Source organism: Neophocaena asiaeorientalis, unplaced genomic scaffold (assembly GCF_003031525.2).
Source record: "Neophocaena asiaeorientalis asiaeorientalis breed wild unplaced genomic scaffold, Neophocaena_asiaeorientalis_V1.1 scaffold476, whole genome shotgun sequence".
NCBI lineage: Eukaryota > Metazoa > Chordata > Mammalia > Artiodactyla > Phocoenidae > Neophocaena > Neophocaena asiaeorientalis.
The window spans coordinates 8092304-8119365 of record NW_020172178.1 but is presented as its reverse complement, the minus strand read 5'-3'; the positions used below and the strand labels follow the sequence as shown (position 1 = coordinate 8119365).

The 27062-nt window shown below is 48.4% G+C and overlaps 1 protein-coding gene across 13 annotated transcripts in view; it reads right to left on the bottom strand.

Annotated features, from left to right (window-relative positions):
* Nucleotides 1-27062, bottom strand: part of WDR20 (WD repeat domain 20) — a 65160-nt gene that overhangs the window by 7499 nt on the left and 30599 nt on the right. For 2 of the 13 annotated variants that reach the window (XM_024758945.1, XM_024758933.1), the window contains exons 2-3: nucleotides 16047-16229; nucleotides 2235-3608 (exon numbers count right to left, since the gene is read on the bottom strand). In XM_024758945.1, coding sequence (XP_024614713.1) covers nucleotides 3585-3608; nucleotides 16047-16229 — 207 coding nt within the window. In that variant the 3' untranslated portion in view covers nucleotides 2235-3584. Of the gene's footprint in view, nucleotides 1-16; nucleotides 3868-6567; nucleotides 6949-13325; nucleotides 13419-14876; nucleotides 15034-16046; nucleotides 16230-27062 lie in introns of those variants that run through there. The other 11 variants (XM_024758949.1, XM_024758972.1, XM_024758894.1 and 8 more) reach the window with 11 other exon arrangements.

Genomic DNA, 27062 nt, shown 5'->3' with positions numbered 1-27062 from the left:
CCTGCCCTGTGCCCCCTCTCCTCAAGCTGCCGGCGACTTTAGTCCTGGTCTTGGAGAGCACCTCGCGCTCTGCCCTCCTGACTGCAGGAAAAGGGTGCTGCTGGCTGTCACAGAAGGGCGGAGGCATCAGAGGGGCAGAGCGGGCGGAAGCAGCGTCGCCCTGCCGTGTCCGAGCCGGGCCGGGCCGGGCCAAGCAGCCCCTCCCCGGCACCTGACACTCAGCCAGGGCCCCAGCCAGACATCAAGGATACACTCACCAGCAGGAGCTGGAAGACTGAGACTGTGACCAAGCCCCAAACCCCAAACTGTGCAGGGACCACGGTGGTTTAATGTGGGGGCGGCGTGGAGGAGATGGAGCCCGGCTTGTACGAGCGCGCTGCGGGGCTTGTTTTTTAAGGGGCCAGTAACACCCTCCTCTTGCCTCTCCCACCCCCGCTCCCACCCACAGACCGCCCCTGGGTAAGCTGCCCCAGCGGACGCTGAAGGACAGAAGGAACCAGAAGGGGCCCCCGTCGCACAAGCATCAGCTACACGGGCCCCGCCCGTGGCTCTCCTGCCCGCGCTGAAGGAGCACAGCGCTCAGAATCGGAAGGCTGTGCGCGACACACTCCCCCGTGAAGGCTACTTACCTGGGATTCAGCCACTTGGGCCAATTACAAAGTCCTGAATTTTGAAACTGCATACTCAATGCCTCAGAAGCATTTGAAACTGAATTCCTAAAACTATGCAGGTACGCGAAACTGCACATGGAGTGCTGGCTCCTGCTCTCCACCTGACGGCCCAATTTCCTAGCCTCCAAAGCTGAAACAGTCCACAAGCATGGCTGTCTTTGCTACCTCAGATCAGTTAACATTTAGGAACAAAGGACCGTATCTTAAAGGCTGACAGGACATTAACATCCCCAGGGACCGTGATGCATGAACCGGCCCGAGGTTCTCACGTGGAAGAACTGTCACAGGTCACACCCCCGCTGTCACAGGTCGCAGAAACCACCACACTAATGAGCACGGGGGACACAGAGTGAACGGCTCGGCCCAGATGCGTGTGGAGCGGGGAGCTGGCCTGGCCTTCCCGGGAGGGCGGCTGTAAGAGCACGGAGCTGCTCCATCAACCAGAGTCTCGCACCCTGACAAACTGAAGCCTCCAGGTCGGCACTTGGCTGAATCGCGTTCACTACTCAAACCAGTATCAATGATCAGTATCTCTATATTTAATTACAAAGGCGTGTGCACAACAGAAGTGACCAAAGTGAGCTAACAAATGAGATCATCATCGTCTTGACACGAAACATACGGGCCAAAGAGCCCTCTCATCCACTGTGAAAACTAGAATTTGAGAAGCAACTCGTCTGACAGCTGGTAAGGACCTGAAGGAATTAAGAGTCCAGCCATCCGGGCAGAGGGAGAGCCAGCCCTGCCCCCAGCAGCCACAGGCCCCCGGGGGCAGGCGCCGGGGTAGGGGAGACGGTCCCTGAGACAGAGGCCGAGGGCATCCCGAGAATGATCCGGAAGACCCGGGACCACGACTGCCCTCCAAGGAGAAGAGGAGCAACCTGCACCTGCCCTTCCCCTCTGGTGGGAACACAAAACCCAAACGAGGGAAAAATTTCAAGTTCTCTGAACCCTGGGGGCCTATCAGTCTTCACAAACAAGGCTGAGGAGTCTGCCTAGGGCCTACGGTCATGTGCCTTTTTGACCAAAAAACAAAAACCCACACCAAAAAATAAAAAATAAAAAAAAGGAAAAGAAAAGAAAAGCTCCTTCCCCTTGTTGGAAAAAACGTAAGCAAATCACATCCACCATAAAAGATCCTGGCTCGTGTGGCAAGAGGCACTTCTGACAACACTGCTGGCGCCCTCAGCCCGCAGTTCGCGGTAACTGTCCAGGCTCTGAGAAACATGGGTATTTTATTTAGTGCACAGAGTCTCAATCAAAGTGCTACAAGCTGCTTCTTTGAAAAAAGATGTTTATTAAACAATTTTAATTGTCATAAAATGACTAAAATGGGTTTTAAAAATTAAGGCTCTTCTCTTTCTGTGGATTGCCAGAACGATGTAAAAATAATATCAATCAACCCTGCTGAACACTTTGTTCCTAAAGTTAAATTTCATAGATTCCTAAACATTTGATGATTAAGATAAAAAGTTGGACTATAAATGACAATTAATGGCCGTTCATATTGAACACACACTGATCAGGTGTACAATATTCTAATTGAGTAGTTAAGCAAAAATATTCCAGTTAAAGCAGAAATTTTAATTTTAGCATTTTGAAGTCGCTGTTTCCCCACACTGTCATGATTTCCCTAAAATCGAAATAGTCTAATACAGGAGCGCTAACCTCGGGACTCTATATACTCCCAGGAGGGTGACTGACTTGGCTGGCCATTAGTTTGATTATATTTTTTAAACGTTCTAAGGTGAATTATCAAATGATTCAGAATTACATGGCATGCAGTATCCAAAATTATGGCTCTGATGCATTTAGATTTACATTAAGAATAAGAAGTGTCATTCACATTCATTGTCCACCCCGCCCCTCCCGCAAGAAAAAAATCACTACCTATTCAAGTTCTAGATCTGGTGCAGCATTAAGGATTAAAACTTACCACTTTACCAGGCCTTCCCCATGTGCAAATAAATCCCTCCTGACAAGCAGTGACTATACAGTCTTCAAGAAAAATTAATACAGTCAGTCTTTCATGTGCTATCTTTTTACAGATGAGCGGCTCTAACAAGGGAACGTCTTCCATCCGAGGACACAGGGGCGTCCCCAAAGTTTTAGCTGGGTCCGTTTTGGTTTTAGTAACTAGGTTCAGTTTGTCGCTGCTCTTGCTAGAGATGTGTCCCATGCTATGGTTTCGTTTGTGATCTTTCTCATGGTGCCTGTCCTTCCGGTCATGTAGTGAGAGCGTCGCGAATTTGCTGACCCCGGAAGCGATGGCCCCGTCCGCGATGCTGCCCTTGCTGCCGGTGCTGGAGACGGCGGAATGCGGGAGGCTGTTGGACCGCGGCAGGGGAGGGGGCGCCGAGTTGCCGGGGGTCATGACGCTGTTGCCAGTGCTTCCGGCAGGAGGGCTCGTGGCGTTCATGACGTTCGTGTGCGTCCTTGCTCTGGAGAGGGGCTGGTGGGGGAAAAGGATGTCTTCCGTGAGGTCCCATAAGCAGAGCTGCGTGTCCTGGCCCACGGAGCCGAACCGATACGTGACACTGACGGGGCGGCTCTCGGTCGAGTTCCGCTTGGACAGCCGGGACTGGGTACTGTTTGCTCGGTCTCTCCCAAAGTGAAGAAGGTCCTGGAAGTCCTCGTCGCTGCCACTTAACTCCATAGGGTCGCTCTCTTCCACGCTAGTGGTGTAGGGGTCAAACGCCACCACGCTGACCCAGGATTTGTGCCCGTGGCCCCGCGCGATCACGCGGCAGTCTCCAAAGGACCAGACGGTCACAAGGTCGTCCTCTCCGCCCGTCACGACGTACTTGCCGTCCGGGCTCCAGCACACGCACAGCAAGCCTCCAAAGTAGCTTTTCATGGTGCCGTGCAGCTCCACTGAGTCAAAGCTGAACACCCGCAGGAAGCCGTCCTGGCTCACGCACGCCAAGAACTTGCCATCTGGGGAGAAAGCAAACTCGTTGAGGGCCCCCTCGCCCACCGTCCACTTGAGGAGAGGGTTCCTCGTGGATTTGCTCTTGCAAGTGTGCACGGCAAAGCTCTCTCCCTGCTTCAGAAGCTGGTAGTGGGGGGCTGTGGTGCCACAAGCGTGCTCCACATTATACAAGTACATGTTCCCACTTGAATGGGCTACTAGGAAAAGGCTTTCCGAACCAGGAACCCATCTGACACAGGTTACTCGTGACTTGTCTATTAGTCTCTGTGAAGACAAAGGAGAACAAGTTATCACAATGGAGTAGTTTTAAAGGTTTACTTTTCCAGCAAGAAAACTTGTCTGCTTCTCAGTGAGAAGGGACGTGTCCATCCAGGCACTCCACGTCCTATCCCGCGGTCAGGCCAGCGAAGGCATTTTGGCCCCTTGTGGAATTACCTTCTAGAACTGCACCTGGGTGTCAGGCCACTGGGTTTCACCGAGTCAGTCATTCAGCAAACACTGTTGAGAGCCTAGTATGTGCCCGACAGATACTATACCGGGCGCCGGGACACACCGGGGAGAGGGACAGCCCCGGGCACTTCGCACGTCTCACGCCAGGAGCGGCTGGGCCCGTGACTCCTGCACCTGCACAGGGTCCTCACTACGAGGTCCCCGGGAAAGTCTCGCAGTCCCCACGGCCGGGAGCCCTGGGCCCCCAGGGGCTCTCTGCACTGCATCAGCCCCGCGTGCCCCGTGCTGACTACCCCTGCCTCTTCCGGCTGCTGGGGCGGGGGTGGGGGTGGTTAGTCCACGTGCAGCCAGCAGCACCCAGGACAGCAACGCACACCTCCCTGGGCTCTGCCTTGGCCCTGATGCACTGCAACTTCCTCACTCACGGTCGCTGTCATGTGTGTATCTTTAGAAGCCATCCCTCCATCTTCTTTGGAACAAGGTGGTGTTTAAAAAAATAAACAGATGATTAACACTCAGGAGTATGTGTCTAATCCCTGCCACTCTGCTCCACGTTTATTTTTGATCCACTGACCAACTGTTTCTTTAACAGGCACAGGTCGGGAGTCTTGCCTTTAAAAGAACAAAAGGCAAAAGGAGAAACCCCCCAAAGGGACGACCACCCCCCGAGTACGCTTCCCTGCTTGCAGACCTTTCGTGGGGCTCACTGGCACAGCGGCTTCCATGAGGCTGCCTGGTCCCCAAATCACAGCACCAGAAACCATCTGGGAGTTCCCAAGACCCCTGAGCTCTCAGCAGGTCCTGCTGCCAGACGCTCCCCACTGCCAGCCTGGCAACTGGGTGTCTCGGGAGCCCGGCGGGCTTCGGTGAGCTACACGCTCCCACTTGCCTCACGTGCTTGGGGTTCCTCGACTCGAGCCTCAGAGGGCCACAGGCCACAGGGACGGGAAGCCCACCGGGACACAGGGCCTCCTGCCTTGTCGGCCTTGCGCTGTGTGTCTGCTGTGTGTGCTGCATCTTTACAGAAAGTCACAGAAAATGAAAACACTTGGTTTCTTCAAAGGGACTAATGAAACATGCAAACTGCTGCAGAAAATTAGGCCCTGGAAGGGAGGTGGCCAACAATGGTCCCAGCCAGGGAGGAGTGGAGAGGCCTGACCCTGCCTGGCATGAGGGCCCGGGGCTAGCGGGCCCGGCAAGGGTTACTGAGCAGCAGGGGTCACTGCTGTCGCTCTGCAGTGTCACAGCCGCACTGTCACCCCCTGCCTCTTTCCTCTCCTGCCCGGTGACCTTCCTGTATACGGCAGCTGACCTATGCTAACGCCAACAACCTGGAAGCCCAGCGCTGCTCTGTCAGGGTTTCCACGAGACCGTCACCATTTCTTCCACAGAGGTCAGAGGCACCTTACGAGACCAGGTCAGGGCTTTGGTCTTGAGGGAGCCTACCCCCACCCAGCAGACCTTGCTGTACCCACCGGGCTCAGGCTGCCCCAGCACTCCTGATCCCTTAACCGGGACTGGTCTGCTGGCCTAGTGTCCAAGGGTGGTGCCGGTTCACCCCCACTGGTGGCCTCACTGGGCGGCTACAGAAGCGACCTCAGGCTGAGAAGCCAGGCTGCTGGCCGTACCCTGGCGCGGTGTGTGGCTTTCAGCCCCTGCACCTCACATTTCACCACAACCAAATCTAATCTCAATTTTCCCAACAGCTCTCCACCGTTACTCTATCATGTGTGGAAAATTTTAAGGATGGACATAAAAACTAGCACTATGGTTAGGAGAAAAATTTTATTTTTGGCTTAAAAAGGCAAAACAAAAATAATTCCATTAGAACTCAAAACTGGAATGCTGTCAAGTAAAAATGGTATTTCCCTGCAACTGTGAGGAATGGAGATAAATAATCATAGCACCATTATTAAAATACATGTTACTAGGGTGACGAGACACATTTAAAGACTTTACTCCACGTTCAAAAGGTGCATTGAGCCTGCTGTAAGTAGACACGTGGATGTAACTTACGGACAAAAACCTGAGCCCACCTTCTGTGCCCCTGCTGGGGCCCCCATGTAGACACGTCACACCTCAGCACTTGGGAAGCAGGTACAGCAGCTTAAGCAACTGCAAACCAAAACCATTCAAGGACCACATATCCAACTCTAGCGTGGGAAGGCTTTCTCAGTTGTTCTACACCATCAGTGTTCCCTACCAGACTGTGTGCTCAAGTGCAGGGAAAACGTCTGCTTCATCTTGGGGTACGTGGCAGGCATATCAGGACAGCCGTGCTAACTTCCAACCTGAGGATCTACTCTGTGGCCAAGCACTGAGCAGTGGCTCTGCACACATGCTGTTTCATCCTCAAAATAACCCCGCAACATAAGCTTTTATTTTTTTAATAGGTAATACAGTTATAATTCATATATATTAATAAAAGTATCCAGTAGAAAGCCTCACTCACACCCCTTTCCTCCATCCCAGATCCCTTGCCCCCAGAATTACTGTCATTAGCTTCTTGTTTACCTCTGCAAGTGTCTTCCTGCGTGGACAAGACAAACACAGATACAAGTTTATCCACACTCCCTTTTTTTCGCTGTCTGGGCCTCTGCTTTCTCATGCAGTCACACACGTGCGTCTCTCTGTACTGGAACGAAGACAGCTTCCTCATTCTTTTCTACAGCTGCAGAGTACTCAATTATATGGATATACTGTGGTTTATTTGAGAAGTCCCCCACTGAAGGACACTGTATAGCAAAGAATAACCTGCGCATATGGCAATTTTCACATGTATAAATATACCTGCAGGATAAATTCCCACTGGAATAGCTGGCTCAGGAGGTACATACATTCATAATTTTTTATAGATATCGCCAAATTACCTCCCATACAGGATGTAACAATTTATATTCCCACCAGCAGTGTAAGTATGAGTGCTCATTTCCCCATAGGAAGGTAGGTGCTATTGCCGTGTTACCCACCAAGAAACAGGATCAGAGAGGTCCGCAAACTCGCCTGTGGTCCCTCCCGCTCACCACCCACTCATGTTTCGTTCATTCCTCCTTCCATCCTTTACTGAATGTACACTACACGCCAGGCACTGACAGCACCAACAGACAGACATCCCTTCCTGAGTGGAACTGATGTTCAAGTGGGATGAAAAGGTAGTGAAATTGACAGGATCTGACGGTGAGGAGTGCTGTACTGTGAGCAACACCCAACCAGGGAAAGAAGACAAAGGGCAGGAGGATCAGAGTGATTCCAGTCTCAAGGAGGAAGGCCTAGAAAGGCCTCTATCTCTGGGATGAGGGCGCGCTGAGCAAAGAGGTAAAGGGGCAGCAGAAGAAGCGGGCTGGGAGGAAGCAGGTCAGAGCATCCTCACAGAGGGGACGATGGTGGGGGAGCAAACCAAGCGCTCTTCATCCTAGAGACACGGAAGGCACTGGTGCAAGGGGGATGGAGCGGGTAAGATGACACCCAGCACAGGCCCGTCAGCCCCAAAGGCGCCTTCTGTGCCACCGACAAACGTCAATAAACCAGGGTGCCCCTCCTGCAGACCCCGGGCAGTGGGAGGCACAACTTCAGGGCTAGCTCGGAGTCACTGAAGTAAACTGCCCTGGGCTATCACTTGGTTTGGGTTTAGCAAAAAAGTTAGAGAACAGAAATTAAAAAACAAATACCTAGAACATCTTATTCAATAAATATAAAGAATGCAACCCACTTTCTGCACCATAAGGGTATATTTTTGTTCCAGAAAATGTCTAATAAAAAAAGTAAGGCATCTTGGTCAGTTCTCAGAGCTAACTAACAGGATTTCCCCGCCGGGCTTGACCTCTCCAGTGTCAGTGGGGCCGTGATCTGGATGATGCGTTTGAGTATGTTGAAAAAACACCCTTGGCGAAAGCCCAGGTCCCCTGAGGAGCTCCCGAGTACAGGTGGGGCCGGGCGGCCAGATCGAGGCTCAGCCCAGTGCAGTCGGGTCTGCGGATGTGCACGGTAACCGTTTTGGCTGGAGCACCTGAGCAGGGGCAGGAAATTAGGTCTGGAATCGTGAGCTGGGACTCAAGGACATGCAGTACCAGGCTAAGGGGTCTGGGCTGTGACCTTGAATCCCTGTGCTGACCAATCCCACAGCCCCAAGCACCTGAAAGTGACTGGTCCAAAGTGAGACATGCTGTGAGTGTAAATTACACACTAGATCCTGAAGACCTGAAAAATTATGGAAAGTATCTCATTCATAATTTTATATTGATTATATGTTGAAATAATGTTTGGATGTATTAGATAAAGTAATACATTTTTTTTTTTGGTCTGCGTTGGGTCCTCGTTGCTGCGCGCGGGCTCTGTCTAGTTGCGGCGAGCGGGGGCTACTCTTTGTTGCGGTGCGCGAGCTTCTCATTGTGGTGGCTTCTCTTGCTGCGGAGCATCAGCTCTAGGCACGCGGGCTTCAGCGCATAGGCTCAGTAGTTGCGGCGCACGGGCTTCAGGAGTTGTGGCACGAGGGCTCAGTAGTTGTGGCGCTCGGGCTTAGTTACTCTGCGGCATGTGGGATCTTCCTGGACGAGGGATTGAATCCATGTCCCCTGCACTGGCAGGCGGATTCTTAACCACTGCGCCACCAGGGAAGTCCCAAGATAAAGTATCTTAACTTCACCTATTTTTAAATTGATGTAATGTGGCTATTAGACATTTTAAATTGAATTTGTGGCTCACAATATATTTCTGCTGGCTGTACTGCTGCAGACAGTAGGGGCACTGAAGATTTCTGAAAAGGGAAGCAACAGAATGAAGTGAAGTCTCCCGTCAGCAGGTACAGAATGGTGCGGGTGAAGAGAGACCAGTTAGGAAGCTATGACAATTGTCCGTGGACAAAAAGGTCTTAAACTTGACCAGCGGAGGTGTGGCAGGATGGACTGTTTAACAGTGGGCTAGGCTGGATGGAGTAGGAGGTGGGGTGGGGGTGAAGGAGGGGTGTGAACAGACTCCTAGGTTTTGAGCTTGAGTGACTGGGAAGGGGGGGTGACAGAAAAGAGAGGAGGGGTGACTATGCTGGGGAGAAGTTCAAGTGTCCTCATCGAGTAGGCAGCTGATGAAAATGACTGTGGAAGATGAGGAAACGGGCTGTGAACAGTAAGAGCCAGATCTGTGACATCCTGAGCTCTCCAAGGCAGAAGGTGTACAAGGAAGAGGAGGAGAGTGTGCAACTTTGGGAAAAGACTACTTATAGGGAGCAGGACAAAAGTCAGGAAAGCAGAAGGAAAGCCGAGAAAACCAGCCAGAAGTCCCATGAGGAGAGGAAGGAACTGACACTGAGTGAATGTCTCACAGGCCAGGGGCTCTGCTCCCTGCATCACGATTCCCTCCATCCCGTCACAGGGTCGCTGGGGGCGGCTCTGTGCTACAGGCCAGGGGGGGAGGCAGTGAGGGAGCTGGGCGGGGGTCCAGGAGAAGAAAGCCCCTTGCTCCGAGGCTGAGGTGAGGCCGCCCTGGCAGGAAGGGCAAGGAGAGGAGAGCGGGGCAGGTCTCAGGGAAAGACAGGTGCTCAGGTCATCTGGCAGGACCACTGAGCTTTCCATTAAAGAGGGAAATTCCATAACACTCAAAGGCCTACTTTTAAAATCACTTCCATTGGGCTCCCCTGGTGGCGCAGAGGTTGAGAGCCCACCTGCCGATGCAGGGGACACGGGATCGTGCCCCGGTCCAGGAGGATCCCACATGCCGCGGAGCGGCTGGGCCCGTGAGCCATGGCCACTGAGCCTGCGCGTCCGGAGCCTGTGCTCCGCAACGGGAGAGGCCACAACAGTGAGAGGCCCGCGTACCGCAAAAAATAAAAATAAAAAAAAAAAAAATAAATAAAATAAATAAATAAAATCACTTCCATAAAAACCGAAACCAAAATCTGGGTATTACTATGCCAGGTCTGTACGTCAAGCCACCTACCCAGGAAGCGGGCTCCCGCACCCACTTCTCTCCCTGGTAATCACCACGGCTCCCACATTCCCCCTTCTGAATGCAGAAGACACTGCCTCATTTCTAACATCAATCCAGTCAAAGTCCAACAAACACCAAAACTACCGTCCTTAATGGCATTCACAAACAAGACTTTCTAACTATACTAAACTAGTTTAGAGGAAGCAAGAATAAAAATAAATCCGTAACCACATTAAAGCACCACTGCTAAAATGAAGCTTTCCAAAGCACATACTTTTTAATTTTCTTTTTTTCACTGCTATCAACATGATAAGCAGGAAAAAATTCTTGGGGGGTTGCTGGGTATGCATTTTACAATGCAGATATTAATTTATAACAGAAGTACTAAAAACAAACAATTCCAAAACCACAGCAGCTGCTGGAAAAGCCGTAATGTAGCCACAAAGTAATGTAGCCACAAGCAAAAACGGTGACTAAGGGCTTTGATTCTGTAAAGGCATTTAAAGACAGCTGCTTCTTCCCTCAGGAAGTATTAGGGAAAGGTATTTCAAAGCCCTGTGAAAGAGGATCAGATGTCATTTTTATCAATGTCAAAACTTTAAGGAGTAGATCATTAAGTGCTCATTTCCTTCCTTTGATTAAAAAAAGCAACAACAAAAACAAAACTAACAAGATGCCCAGAGCCACTCTGTCGTTAGAGGACTAGACAGAATATTGCGAAGCTGGGCCTCCTCTCCTCCCCACTCCTGGGGGCGCTGCGTGCAGAGGGAGCCTGCAGCCTGGGATGAAAGAGCAGACACAGCCTCAGGCAGCAGCAGGGACAGGCGTCCACGAGGAGCCTACAGCCTACCCAGTGCGCTGCCCTGGCCTTACAACCTGCGAGAGAGGAGAAAGTCAAGAACAGGGGGGCTCATTACACGCCAGGGATGAAGAAGCTGAAACGACAAGTTCTTCTTAGATTTTACATCCACCCAATAACCAAACATACTTAAAAATCCTTTGAAGTTACTGTTCTATGGATACAACCCAGATATAATCAGAATTTTTACAAAGGCAAACAAGGCTGAGTTCATTACCACACAGAAACTGCCCCTTTATGACTTTCTCCCCAGTGCATCGTAACCGTTAGTGATGAAAAGTGGACTCCTCACCCCTTCCGGGCGCTGACCAGGGCACCTCTCCCTCCCTGGTGACCCTTACCATGAAGGTAGGCTCCACGGTCTGGGAGCTCATCAGATGTGCCGTTAGATACCATCAAGGGCATAAAACATACAGAACACTACACACAGAGACGTCAAGTCTACTCTAAGGCTTGAGAGAAAGCAGTGTCTCAGGGGATCTAGGCTATCATTCCCCAAGGGATGCTAGCAAGGACCAGCCTTCTTCCGGGGCTGAACTGGTGCGGCGGCCAGGGTCTCAGTATGACTGGGACGGCCCGGGGAGCAGGGCTCACCTCTGCTATCTGACATGAACTGGATGGACTGAGGGCCAGACCAGGAGGTGAAGGTTGCCAGCAGCTCTAACAGAAGGTGTGAATCTGACAGTTCTGCCTCATTAAAAACATAAAAAATTACAAAGACAATAAAGTTAACAGTGAGCAATGGGACTTCTAGGTGATGTTTCCCCATCTTCTTTGTACTTCTCTATGTCCCAATTTTTTCTATAAACAAGTATTTTAAGTTTTTTAATCAATGGGGGGGGAAATCACCTTTTAAGATACACTCTATTCCCAGATAGAAATTTTCACCTATCTTCGGTCTAGTGTGGATTTCTGGAACTTATCATTTCTTTTCCGTTCACTTACCCACCTATCCATCCATCCAAACATTTACTATACTTTCATGCACCAGACACCTCCAAAAAGGAGCAAAGGTCAGAGTAATCAATAGTGGAGTGTGTGCACGCACACGTGCACGTGTGTAATGGGAGGCGGAGCTCGCTGGTGAGTAAGACAGACACCAAACAGTCATGATAAACAGTCCCCATCGTCTGCCTTGCTCATGTTGCTTCTCTGTCTGGGTTGCCCTGCTCTTACCTTCTTGTCCTGGAAAATCATTTGTGCTTCTCCTTCAAAACTGCTGGTATCTCACCTCCCAAGAAGCCTTTCCTCCAAGCTCTAGTGAAAGAAACCCTCTGAGTTTTCCCTCCACCTGGAACTTTTCTCCCCAGGGCTTGCTCTCCAGGCCCTCTGCTAACATCTCATCCTCACCACACCTCCAGGCGGGGACCGCTCTTATCCACTTTCTGGCTGAGGAGAAGAGATGAAGTAAAGACCACATCCTGCAGGCAGTAAGTGGCAGAAGGGTGTCTGAGCTCTAGGCATTCGGGTTCAAGGGTCTATGTTCTTAGCCACTGGGCTGTGAGTCTGTAAATTTCATGGTAATACACTGACGGTTGTAAGTGCTCCTTTGCGGGCCATGAGCAGATGACCAGAATCTTGGAGTATAAACAGGGCTCAGCCCCAGACACATCTAGAAGTTAGCAAAGACTCGTCTTTGCTCTACTGTGCCTTCTCCACAGACCTGCCATCTAATCTCAGGGACATGATTACTATATATATGCTGACAGCTCCCAAAATTCACGTCTAGTTTTGTGCTCCATATCCATGTATCCAACCACCTACTGGCCTCTCAAGCTTAACAAGTACAGAACGGAACTCTGATCTTTACCTCTGTTCCCAGCACCTGCTCCTTCCCCACCTTACCCAGTGTAGTAAGTGAGCCAGAATCTCAAGATTTGTTCCCTCGTCTCTCCAATTCCGTCTCCAAGAAGCAGCCAGGGTTATTTTCAAAAACATCGATCTGACCACCTCTTGCTCCCGTCTGTGAGATCCCACAGCTCCAAGAAGCAAACCCGGCTCAGGCCCTGAGTGGCAGGGCCTCCAAACTCATGCCCTCTCACTTCACAACGCCCTCCCAGGTCCACCGTCCTCTCTCAGGTCTCTTGGCCCCAAGGTCTTCCCTCCAGGGGCCTTCACCGGCTCTCCCTCTGCAAGGACGCTCTACCTCCAGCTCCTTGCCTGGGGGCCTCCTCAGGCGAGGCTCAGCTCAAAGCACTTCACTTCCTCTGAGAGACGGACGCTCCCCACGTCCCCTTAAAGCAGGCCTCCATGTCTGTCTCTCCTTCAGGCCCTCTATCTCCTCTGACATCACAAGTCACCACCATCTGCCGTAATTGTGTGTATGTGTGTGTGTGGTGCTGTTCACACTTCTCTCCCCTCTCTCTGGAGGGGAAACACAGGGCAGCTGTTATCTGCCGCTGCAGACCCAGTGCCGGGCACGTGGTAGGCTATCAAGGTCTGTCAAATGGATGAGAAAATGGCCACAACTCTAGTTCAAGTCCTCAGCTCTCACCTGGACAGTTACTAGAGCCTCCTCACTGGTCTTGCTACCTTCATTCTCTCTTTCTTCATTCCAATCCACCTTCCACAAGTGCTGACAAGAGTTCTAAAAAAACACATTTGATCCTGTCACTCCCTTGATTAAATAAAAGCCCAAAGGTCCCCCACAGCATCCAGTGTCAGATCCAAATCTCCCAGCATGTAATCAAAGGGCTTTTACAATCTGGTTCCAGCTCATCTGTCTGGCTTTAACTTCTGCCACTCCAAGACCCACATGCTGTGGTGTGGCCACCCTTGGCCTCCACATGCTAAGCTGTTTTCTCCAGCTTTGAAGGCCTTTCTCATCCTCCTCCAACTCCTATGCATCTTTCAAACCCAGGTCAAATGTCACCTTCTGGAAGCTTTCTCGAACTGTCCCCACTGAACTTAACTTTTGTTTTTATTTTATGATATTTGATACACACTGAGGAATGCAATTAATACATTATCCCTTGGTACTTTGTTCATAACACTGGGATAACACACGTTCCAGTATCCTTTCGGTCCATCTCACTAAACTGTGAGCTCCTGAGGAGGCAAGAGGCCATCTGGCAACCACACATGGTGGGGCTTACAATCTATGACCAATAAGAGCTCGTGGAATTAATTTCTGGATCCAGCTCTATCATCAAATTGTTACCTGATGTGGACAATTCACTTACCTTCTCTTTGACTACCTCCTCATCTGCGCACAATGGAGACAGCAACCCACCCTCCCAAGCCGAGGAAAGAGACAAAACACTTTGAAACCTCCACGTCCCATACCAATGCAAAGCACAGCCTAACGACAGCTTCGACCACCATCCCTGGCACTCTCTGAGAAACAAACCCCGATGACCCTTTCTCTTAGACATCCTCAGCAAAATCTGATGAGAACGTTACCCATACAAGCCAAAGAATGTCCTCACTGCGAAGGGCAATCATATCTGCCCCAAGCTGTAAATGCCAAGTTGGTATTAAACCATACACAATCCTAGAACTTTGAACAGCCATTTTTCAAATAAAATGTAAAAAGAGTAGGAGGTAACTCATGCTTCACTCATGAAGAGTGAGGAGCTGCTTTCCGGCCCGTGGTTCCCAGCTGTCCTGAGTAAGGAATGGGTCTAGCTGATGCGTCCGAGTGCTCTCAGGGCCCTGTGGTCTCTGCTGCACCCTCCCCCAGCGATGACACACAAACCCTTCTTGTTCTCTAAGTGGCATTCTGTGCCATCCTCAGCCGATCAGCCTCCCGACCTTGTTTACCAACAGCCCTTTACATGGCTCCAATCCCTTCCCCCTCAAAAACACGTCCCCTACCTAAACACAAATAAAACCCCACAGTGACGCCAAATTCACAATTTCTATGAAGAATGCAGAGCGGTCTAGTTTTGTGCCCTCACTCGCCCCACCACTACCCCCGAAAAGATCATCCAGCTACTCAGAAGTCACTCCGTCAAATGATGTTATACAATGTTTAGGTAAACAGAATCATTTTCTGCTTAAGATTTTTTTTTTTTTTTAACAGAAAATGGGTTGAAATACTTCTGTCAATCCAGACGGCAAGTTTTGTTTCCAGTCAACCCAGATGAAACTAGAAGAAGAGATGGCATGGTTCAAAGGATTTCACCAAATCCACTGGCAATGCCAACCAGGAGCACCGTGGCTGGAGACTGGATATGCATGGACAGCATATACCACGGGGACTGCAAAAAGAGTCAGAATTTTAACTGCAATTTGTGGAGTATTCTTCCCCAAGCAAAATTATTTCTTAAAAATCAGAATTTATAATGCACTTCTGTTCCAAGTTAATGACTTTAAAACCATGCAACAATCAAAACCACTTGCCCTTCCTGAGAGGAATCCATGTGACCTGGCTCTTGTCATACCAGGGCTGAGGTCACAAGTAGACTGCAACCCAGGGCTTCTAACTCAGCAAGACTGCCTCACCTCTTCCATTTACTAGGAAAGTCATACAGACACAGAGGAGGAAGTACGTCAAATATGTAATGGCAATACTTGGGGCTGAAAAGCCACTTCAATCGCTTATAAAAATATAATCTATTTGGCAACTTACATCTACTATGTTTAATGGTTGACATGTTCCTGAATGGACAGCTCAGATATCTCAGGCTCCTGCCAGAATGAAACTGAAGACACTAGAAACCCCAGCACACGCTACAACACTGGCAAAAGCTATGTCATAGGATCCAATTTTAAGTGCCAGGATTTCTAACCATGTCAAAGGTGATTTAATAGCAAACATTTACAAGAGCAAGAGAACAAATTCTCAGTCAAACGCCTGTCAAACATACACACCAAATTTTAGCTACAACTTAAGCAACCTAAGGAAATATTATCAAGTTCTTTGATCTTCGTGAAATTTTCTGGTGATGTGAATAAATTCTTTATTTTCTTATTTAAATTATAAATATCAAGCTACAAGTCTCATCCCTATCTCCATTATAAAAAAATTCTTAAAGCACCTGCTATAGACACCTGAGCATCTCCATAAAAAATGCACAGAACAGTTAGCCCAAGGAAGAACAGGTAAAAGTCAACAAGGTAACGCACCACATTTAAACTTGGGTAATACTAGGTAGGACATCTGAGAATGGAAAACGGGCTTCGCTCACTGTAAAATAAGGCCCACTACCCTCGGTAAGAACGTATACATTCTTAAAGGGATTCTTAACAGCTAAGACAGGGTGCTACTTACTTCCTCATTAAATAGTTTGCTAGTTTCTTTTTTGATTGGGTCTATAAGCTGGACTTGGCCTGCGGAAAAGCCCACTAGGAGAGAGACACTTTCTGCTGTGGCTGTTAGGTGGTTGAAGTCATGACAAGTAGGCTGTGTTCCTTTGTATATCCTTTTATCTATTGGTTTACTCAAGTCAGCAGCCTGGAGGAGAAAGAGAAAAATACACACGGTAAACAGCACATTGAGATGAGAAATCTAAGTTACACTATTTTATACTCCATTATGATGTTCAATCTTAAAAATAAAAAGTATTAAAATATTTTTGCGGTTTTTAGCATTTTATAAAAGCACTTTCACATACCTCAGCCAATCTGGTATTGTCTGACTATCCACAATATGTTTATAACTGTTACTCTCGTAGCTTATTCTTCTTCAAGTATATTTAACAAAGACTCCTGGACTTCAGGAGGAAAAATCCTTGAGATACCAAATTCAGTATTTGTGAAATGCATTCCGAGCACTTTCTAACAAAGTTAACTTTAACCACATAAAAGCTCGGCTTTCAACTACAGCTACAGCACCTAAACGCTCATGGGTGAGTTCACCTGCAGCCCAGTCATTCTCAACGCGTGGTCCCCAGACCAGCGGTAGCAGCAGCATCACCTGGAAACTCAAGAGATGCCAATTCTCAAGGCCCGCACCACACCAAATGAATCAAACTACAGGGGGCAGGCAGGGTGGACCCAGCAAGCTGTAGTTAAAACAGTCTTCCAGGTGATTCTGACACCTACCCAGGCTGAGAACCACTACTATGGCCAGTTGTACACAGGCAGTGACTCCTGTACTGGGTCACATTCTCTCTTCTGCATCAGCTTCCAAGTAACTCTCACTCGTCGAGCCCGCACCCCAAGTCTGGTACATGCATCATCTTTAATCCTTACAATGATCCTTCAAAATAGATAGTATTTCCCCCACTTTACAGATGAGAAAACAAGTTTAGGGACGTTAAGTAACTCAGCCGAGGTCACCATACCTACCTAGTAAGTGGAAGGGCTGGATTTGGAACACAGGTCGGTTTTACCGTAAAGGGGATGGGGAGGAAACACACCACACACACTCCAAATTCTGACTCCTGACTTGGGCTAAATGTGATTTTTCAAAGTGCCTCACCCCTTTTAAAGCAGGATCTTCTCTTCATGAGAAACCTTCTGTGCAATCCAAAATGCTGGGCTGTTATTGTTGAAATAAAGGAAACCCAACCCCTCCCACTGTCATTTGAAAATCACAGGTGGAGACAACTGAACACATCCTTTAAAACACCCACTTTGGCCCTGTGTGCGGTTCCTGGGTTCACAGCTCTGGCTCTCTATGGACCATCCCCAGGGTTAGGTTCTGAAGATTATTCTCTTCCAAAGAAGCCTGTGACACTGCACTGAGAATTCTAGATTTTTCAGATAACAAATACAGTGTAAAAAAAGAGGACCTCAAGGGCTTCCCTGGTGGCACAGTGGTTGAGTCAGCCTGCCGATGCAGGGGACACGGGTTCGTGCCCCGGTCAGGGAAGGTACCACATGCCGTGGAGCGGCTGGGCCCATGAGCCATGGCCGCTGAGCCTGCGTGTCCGGAGCCTGTGCTCCGCAACGGGAGAGGCCACAGCAGTGAGAGGCCCGTGTACCGCAAAAAAAAAAAAAAAAAGAGGACCTCAAAATGACAGGCTCAAAACCTGAGCATTTGGCAGTCTGGACCTGAGTGGCACAAGTGACCCTGGGAGCCCTGGCAAAGGAATGAAGATTCATGCCATGTGGACACTCTCCCTGCCTCACCTCAGTTAAAATGGGGATGAGAATCCGTTCTACCAACCTCATGGTACTGTCTGGAGGATGAAATAAGAGAACATATACATGAAAGAGCCTTGAAAAGTGTAATATATAGTATGATGCAAAACAAAAGGAAGTCCTGACTTTGGAGCAAGGAGAAAAGGGACAGTGGGCAAGGAAGCGGGTGCTCAGCAGAAGTCGGATGCCAGAGACAGGAGCCCCTTCACTGCTGACAGTCTGCCTGGAGGGAAGCAGCTCCTGGGCTGGGCCCTAAGGGCAGGGAAAGAGAAGTCTAGGCTAAGGGAACAACACAGCAAATGATCTCAGTGCAAGGAAAGAGCAGCGAAAGTAAAAATGCTCAAAATGTAAGACAGAGTCAAAAATCAAATTTGAAATATGAACAACTAAATTATTATATGATCTCTATATCGGCATATGTTAACTCGAGACTTTTTCTTTTTAGTTTGCTTAAGCAACTACCCCGTGGACTTCCCTGGTGGCGCAGTGGTTAAGAATCCACCTGCCAATGCAGGGGACACGGGTTCAAACCCTGGTCCAGGAAGATCCCACATGCGGTGGAGCAACTAAGCCCGCGAGCCACAACTACCGAGCCTGCGCTCTAGATCCCGTGAGCCTCAACTACTGAGCCTGTGTGCCACAAATACTGAAGCCCATGCGCCTAGAGCCTGTGCTCCACAACAAGAGAAGCCACCACTATGAGAAGCCCGCGCACTGCAACCAAGAGTAGCCCCCGCTCACCGCAACTAGAGAAAGACCACGCGCAGCAACGAAGACCCAACGCAGCGAAAAATAATAAATTTATATTAAAAAAAGCAACTACCCCGTGAAAGAATATACATAAAATTATGCACCAAAATATAAAAATCAATTCAAAGGCAAACCAAACATTAATAGAGAGAACAAATATAACTTAAATGAGCAAAAGAAATACAATGATTCTCAGAACAACAGAGAAAGTTTAAAGCACCAATTTTTCCAACTATTGCTACTAGTTTTAAACTTATGGATCCCTTACAATAACAATGTTAGCCTCAGTTCTTGGTATATTTCTTTCACATTCCTGCCCCCTAATATGGAACTTTACTGAAAAGATGTCATTTGTCACAGATGTCATTGGATCACACAGGAACACACATCTAAAGTATTTTAAATGCCAACTGAAAGACAATTTTTACTCTTGAATCATTTATCTATTCCAAAAACGTCCTGTTACTAATTTGCTTAACCAAGTTTCTCCCTAGATCATTGCTCTCAAGGTGTACCAGACCATGAACAGTCTGCTAGCCTGCAGTCAAAATTAAGTACACACACACACACACACACACACACACACACTAAGTACACAGATTGAGAATACGCATTTAGAAACTTTTACGGCAACGTGACAGAGTGATTTTATACCTGTTGAACCCAATAACAAAAAATTCAAGTTTGCATTCTCCATGTCTTTTTCAGGTTTTCTAGTAATCCTTCTTTTATTTTACATCCTTCTTTTATTTTACAAAAGTATCAGCCCAGATAGACTGGAAATTTTAAGAATTGGTCTTTCAGTACTGGTGGGAGAAACACTGTCCTAGAGGGCATAAAAGTAGACCTAGGCCCAAGAAACACAAAAATATCTCTTACCTAAGGTCACTCCTTCCCCCACAAACCCCCAATGGCCCTGATGGCACTCAAGAGCAGAACGTTAGCCAAGCAACATGCCACTTACACCCAGCAAGACCTACTGTGAGCCCTGTAGTGACTGCGAGGGGTGTACCCACAGGAAGTTATTCTTCCGAGAAGCCTGGGGACTCCCCCAGCAGTGCCTGGGCTTTTTGGAGCCCGACCCCAGGTGCAGGGAAAGGTGGGTCCACCAGTGCCTGCCTTCATTTCTAACAGCACCGTCACCTCCAGCTCATCTCGTCCTCTTTCCTCATACAGCCAATCACCGAGTCCTGTCTCTTTTTCCATTGCTGTGCCGCTGTCTTCTTTCCTCTTCCTCCTCCTCCTATTTTCCTGGGAGGTGGGGTGGGGGTGTGCCACTGGGAATCCTGAACCCACCCCCCTTTCAGTAGCAGTAACAACGACCTGAGCCAGCCACTCCTTCCCCGTGGGGTCGTCAGCCCCCTGACAGATGGCTTCCCAGGTCAAGGCAGTCTGGTAGGAGGAGAAAGAGCCGAGACTTTGGAACCAGGCAGGCCTGGGTTCAAACCTCGCCTTCCCTCTTGGTAGCTAGGTGGCCTTGGCCAAGGTGCTCGTCACCTCTCCCAGAGCCGCAGAGAACAAAGTCCCCTAGCTCCACCGCAGGGTCACGGAAAGGCCCACAGGTAATGGATATAAAGCACAGAGCACGCATCAGCACTCAAACGGTAGCTACCATTATTAATTTACCCCGTCACATCCTACCTGGGGCAAATGTCTCAGTGGCTTCCTAATCTCCATCACATCAGAATAGGACAACTCCCAAGCAGTCCTGCCCTTCGTGGTTGGGCCCCAGCCATCTCCCCTAACAGCAACAGCAACTTCTGTCCGTTGAACACTTTCTATGCACCAGGACGTTCACACTTATCATCTCGTTTAATCTCACAGTCCGCCCCTCAGAGTCGGCACTAATACCATCCATGTTTTACTGCTGAGGAACCTGGGAAGGAATTAAGGGGTCGAGGGCCATGTCCCATCACTCCACCTTGTTCTACCGTCCCACCCGTCCTCGCCTCCGACCAGGTGTGTTGAGTCTGGTGCAGGCAGACGTCCTCTCTTCCTGGCTTCATTAAGTCGCCCCCTTGGTTGGGATAGTCTCCTCTGTCCCTGTTCCCAGGAGTATTACCCGTCAGTTCAAGTCCCGCCACCTCCAGCAAGCATTTTCCCAACTACCGTTTCCTGAGCTGTCTCCTTTAACACAATTCTCAAGTACTTAGTTCGTTGCACAAAATTTAGTATTTAATCACTTACGTGATCACAGTATTGTTTTATGTCTGTTATCATCAATTAGAATTACAACTAAAATTACAACAGAAAATTCCTTAAAAAGCAGAACTTCTTTATTAAACAGTTACTATTGTTATTCCACAAAACTACTTCTGTTTCTCAGCTTTCTGGTAAATCCTGCATAGACAGGCTACAGACACTTTGGTATTTTTTTAGTGCTTTTGCATCCTAATTATTGCCAATTATCTAAATTCTTTTTTTTTTTTTGCTGTACGCGGGCCTCCCGCTGTTGTGGCCTCTCCCGTTGCGGAGCATCCGGCCCAGCGGCCATGGCTCACGGGCGCAGCCGCTCCGCGGCATGTGGGATCTTCCCAAACCGGGGCACGAACCCTTGTCCCCTGCATCGGCAGGCGGACTCTCAACCACCGCGCCACCAGGGAAGCCCTATCTAAATTCTTAAATGTGAATTTATAGCAGAACCAATTTATTTAAAAGTCTTACCAATTTTAAGAATTGACAAGAATTTTACGAACTGGTAAAAATATCTGGTTATTCAGCCCCAACAGAGTATCCAGTTTGTCATAAATGCTCAATATCTGTTTAACAAATGAAACTGCGATTGTTCCAAACTTTTCAATTTTTCAATTAAATTTCATCATTATGCTCATTAGTTTCTGCATAAGGAGTTACGATTACAATTGATTTGTCAGTGTCTCATTCTCAACAGAAAAAATTTAAATGATGGTTTAAAAATTCCTACTACAGTAACAGAGCTGGTTAACCAAAATCCTGTCAATAAGTACAAACTTTAAAATGTCATGTTTCTTTTTTCCTTGGACTTTTGATCCTTAAAATCCCTGGAATTCTCTTCATGATGAATACTGTCAAGACATGAAGTCAACTCGGTGGGTTTAGCATGGAATTAACGAACATTTATCACAAAGGTCTGCAAAAGAAACCAAGCTGTTGCAGCTCACACCTTCACCGCAGATCCCTGCCCGGTCCCAGGGAATGCTGGGGAGCCGACGGGAACATGGAGGAGGGACTGAACCAGTAGGGCATGGGCTCCCACAGGCACCCTGTCACGGCCATTCCAGGAACTCAGAGAAGGCACACGGTGGGCCCGGGCCGAGCCCTCGTCATGGGAACCTGCTACTTGATACTCTTGAGTGCCCAGAAGCATTTGATGTGATGTGGAAAATAATCTCAGAAAGACCTCTTCTGAAAAATGTATGCCAGATGATGGTATGTGGGAGGCATGTAGGTACTAAGGGGGGCTTTATTTTCCCTAAATGTCACATTCTCCCTCCCCTTTAGAGAATCACCTCAGAGAGAACCGTCTCACAGAACTTGCCAGAAGAGATCCTTTTACTGGTCTATCTAAAAGCTGCCAAATGTCCACCCCGACAAGAAGCTCACCCCGTCTACACCAGAAATCACTCTCTTCCCTCCGCAGCCCCTCTCCCGAGCTTTAAGCCTGTCGCCTTGGTTGGGTCCCCGCCTGGCACCCCCCATGCCAGCTCAGAGCCCTGCTAGCAGCCTGTCCTCCTCCAGGCCCCCTCCTAGCCTAGGGGCAGCTTACGGGTTTAGCACCAGGCTCCTTCCACCCATTTCGACACACCTGCCATTCTTCCCCCGCACTTGCCAGATTAAGCCTCATGAAGACTCAGGTCACTCTCCCACTCCAAACCTCCTCGGCTCTGCCCGGCCGTACCGACGGCTATACTGCTTAGCTGGCATCCACAGGCCTTCCTCTTACAGGCCTCACCATCCCCTGCCCCTTCACACACACTACCCGCAAGGGCAGCACGTGTTCACCCGCTGCCTGCGCTCTTTGCACCTTCCTGCCTTTCCTTACATTTCCCCCTTCACTTACAATACTCCCTTCCCCCTCCCCCCTCCATCACACAAATGCTGCTCACCGCAGCGCCAGTGTCATTTCCTCCTGATCTCACCCCGGGAGGCGGGCTTTCACGGGGCCTCCGCTGGGCGCCCATTTATTAGCGGTGTATGTGAACTGTGCTCCGTACACTGAAAGTCCTTTCGAAGCAACACGGTCACCGACTGCTGAATGGGCGGACCCAAAATGGCAGGGGCAGCTCCAGGGGCATCAAAGGCCTCCATCATGCCATTTGAAAATCAAAAGAGGACTGCTGTAGTGCTTTCTATTCCCGTTCCTTTTGACCACATCTCAGACAACCAGAACAGGAGCCAGAAGTGGACAGGGGATTACTTCCCAGTGCCCCAGAAGATCACCGAGTTGGAAAGAGGAGGAACAACTGGAGTCCTATCTCAAGACGTGGGATCCAGAATAAACCACATTATAAAGACTTCCACAGTTTTTCCTGGGGGAGACTTTTAACCTAGTCAGGCTTGGGGTTTCTAATGCCTGCGAGGGATTTGTGCACAGCCTGGGGCTGGACCACACCTAGCTGGGCATCCTGGGGAAACGCCTCCCGGTCACAAGAGTGAATGACATGAGACTCAGACCTCTCTGAGCTGTTATACTTGCTTTGTGAACAAAGGTCAACGTACTATTTAATACAAATCTTCTTCGGCACAGTGGAAAATAACCTGGGGCTCTAATGACCAAAATACCAAACAGTGATTTTCAAACATCTTCACTGCCCAGGTGAGCAGTTTAACTCTCAGGTAACAGTCGGTTGTAAGGCACTGCACAGATGCTGATTCCACAGTCCAAGCCACCTGCCCTTGAAGTAGACACAAAACCAGGCTAATCTTGTGAAATAGCCCCACAACTCATCTTTCTCATAGTTTCTTCAGTTCAATAGTTACATTCGAAATATCTGCATAGTTGGCATCAATGGTATTTAGAGTCCAACCCATTACAAAAAGAGATACCAGGGGTATTAGGAAGTCAGGTTTGGGATAACTTATCCCAGTAGGAAAAAAAAGGTCACTCAACTGTACCGTTCCAGCGTTTCAAAAAGGCCAGAAGCATGTCTGTCTTACTCGCCACTCTACCTCCAATGCCTAATAAAGCTCCCGACACACAGAAGACGTTGTTAAGTATCTGCCGTAGAAATGAAACAATTCCGAAAACAGGAAAGAAAAGTAAAGTGATGGGAACCAGAAGAAACTCAGAGCCAGACATATATATAAAAGCAAATATATAATCCTTCTGCTGACCAAAAGCCTAACTAACAACTAATGCCTTCTTGGGCGCCCATCTATGAAAGAAAACAACCTCCATTAGCAAATACCGGAAAGTCACTTGACGGTTTACAGAGCACCCTCAAGAGGGTGCACCCTCAAGCATCAATTCTTCTGACCATCATTACGAACCTGCGCACATAAGAACGATGGCCACTCCCATTTCATAAACAGAGAAACAGAATCAGCTGTCAAGCAGCAGCAGGTGGTGGAGTTTAGGCCTCTAAATCCCAGCCCCCGTGCTCCGTCTACCGCATCACGGTGCTGTGACAGGAAGGTGAGGAGATAACATCAGAGGTAGCACTTAGTCTAAAATTCTAGTACTGTGTGACTCCATGCTCCTATCCTTGCTGAAGTGGCAATCGAATATTCCAGCCTTGCTCAGTTTGGCCCAGATTCCAGACCCACCTTCTCAACGCATTTGCCTTGCAGGGCCGTTTTCTCAAAATGGAGATAATCCCAAGCATAATACCTGACACTTAAAAGGCACTTTAGAAAACTTAGTGAAAACTCATATTTCTCCTTTTGAATACATAAGGACTTGCTGCTTATCAGAGAGGCTTTGAAAATCCTCATCATTCGTTAATACTTTCAAAGAGATCTAAATAAGGGAAAACAGGGATATTTCTTTCTGCCCTAAATTTCCTGGAGAAAAACAGCAGAAGCCAAGTTTAGAGCATGTTTTCCTTCCAATATAATTTTCCAAAACAAGACAGTACCTTCCCTTCCTTAGTCTCTATTCCTCCTTCATCGTCAGACATCCTAGCACACGCCCACACTTGCACTGGCACACCAGACCCACTCCCTTTACTGAAAACAACTGTCAGTCATCTGCCAGCAGCCTTCTGCCAGCCCTGACCCCCGAATGAGCACCCAGCGCTCACGTTCCAGAGCTCCTCTCCTGTGCACGACAGCAGCAGCGAGGCCGTGAGAAGTGGGGCAGGGAACTCCATGCAAGGAGAGAGAAGGGACGAACAATGCCATCCACCATCAGAATACAGGCAAATAACAAGACGGAAAATGCGAGGGGCGCCACCTTTAGGTCACTCCAAAATGGGAAGAGATGCATAGTCACAAGATGCATAAAATGTGTTCATTCACAGCAAAGATCCGTGGAACTGCATACTGTTCACCAAAGAAACACTTCTCACAGGAGCCAGAGAAGGCTCCTCCTTTGGAACCCTGTTTCGGGCGGGGTGGGAGCAGCCACCCAGAGGAAGCAGGGCTGAGATTATGTGAAGCGTCTTCTTCTCCCCTGGCCCAGCACTGTCTGTCAAGTGTCTGCCGAAATAATAAACTTCTGTTGTTATCACATGCCATTTTTTCCCAAGGCAGTCTGTTACTTAAAAACTGTTAGCTATGTAAACTCTACTCCTCTTCCCCCAGAGTGATTTTTCAAAAATGAACTTGGTAAGCTACTAAACTGCAACAGCTCCGCCATCTCTTCGTTTTCTTATGTTGCACTCCACATTCAGGCTAAGGCTCTTATCACAATGCGAAGCGCTGCAAATGGTTGTCCTGGTGCTTCATTTAGGCTAATGAAATACGGATTTCTTCATTAACGAAAAACTATGAATAAACATTAGATAAAAACAATTTGCACACATTCTAACACCAGATCTCACCCCATTAAAATGCTGACATAGTCAAATGACCTATTTTTATTAAACCCTTCTGTTAAATATGCAGACATATGCATTCCTATTCCCAAGGGAATACCAACATCTCAAGTGGAAGAAAAGGCAAGGGGCTTTCGTTTCTGCAAAAGATACTCATTTCAAATTCTTAGAAAATAGGTATTTTTAAAGTTTCCCCTAAAAGGGGTGGGGGTGGGGAGAAATTCTGTGACCTTCTAAAAGTGCTGTGACAACACTGGTAAAGTAAAGACCACTCCAAGGCAGTGAGTAGCTCCTGTATGCTGCTTAGCTGCCATCCCACTGCCTTCCTGGCATTTATATGCCCATGAGCTTATTATGTTTGGCGTGGCACACAGATGATTTTTCAATTTTCTCAATCAAGGTGCTGAGCAACACAAGCAGCGCTCTGCAGAGGAGATCCCGTTCGAAGGGGGAAATGCCCTAAATCTCCAATTGTGTAGAGGCCCTGCAATTTTCTGACACTCATTTCCTTACCCTACATTGAAACTGAGGCCCAGGGAGGGGTGGTGATCTGCCCAAGTTTGCAGAGACCTTAGAACTGTGCTTTCAGTCACATCAAGTTGCTACCTTTTCAATCACCCAACTTCAGGTGGAACAATGAACTACTGAATCTGTAACATATGAAATTTCAAAAAATGGCACTGATGTGTACCAGTAATTTTACACCAAATGACAGTAATTTGGAGCCAGTACATTGCTGGGTTTTCAAATAGGAAGCAAGAGAGCCAGAGAGCACATTAAACTTATCTTACAATGAAAGGAGACCAGCCACTAAAATCGACGGCCAAAACACTGGATTTGGCCTCTGTAATTCAAATAGTTATTTTCTGATCCAGCCAGGCCTCAGGTGAAGAAAGCAGACTCAATTCAATGACAGTTACAGAGAGCTGACCGATTTCTAACTACTACTATGAAGAAGAGCTTTGCTCTTTCCTTCATCTAAAGTTTTATAGTATCACTGGAACTACTGTTCACTTGGCACTTCTGCTGTTTGTCATTCTGTCATGTCTTATCTCCCCAGCTAAGTCAAATTTTGGGGGGACATAACTGTCTTATAGGCTACCTCAATGACAGCCACTCAAACATTTCTGATGTTTCTTCTCCTACCAGATTAAAAATGCCTTTTTAGGCACCTGAAATGCACCATGCACTGGTACAGCACTAGTAATGCAATAGCAGCGAGTTTCAAAATGTGGACCAGTTAAGACTAGCACATACACGAATGTGGAGGGGCAGGCCTCACCTAACTATGACGGGAGTGTAAACTGGCCAGCCTTCATGCAGAGCAATTCAGCAGCACGGAGCAAAAGCCTCCTTTCCTTTAAACACAAATTCAACTCCTAGGAATCTGTCCTTAGAAAATATTTTCCAAGTGTGTAATCTATCTGTAATAGCCCAGAGCTGGCCCAACACAAATGCCCATCCACAGTAGGCTAGGTGAATAGCAGGCTATA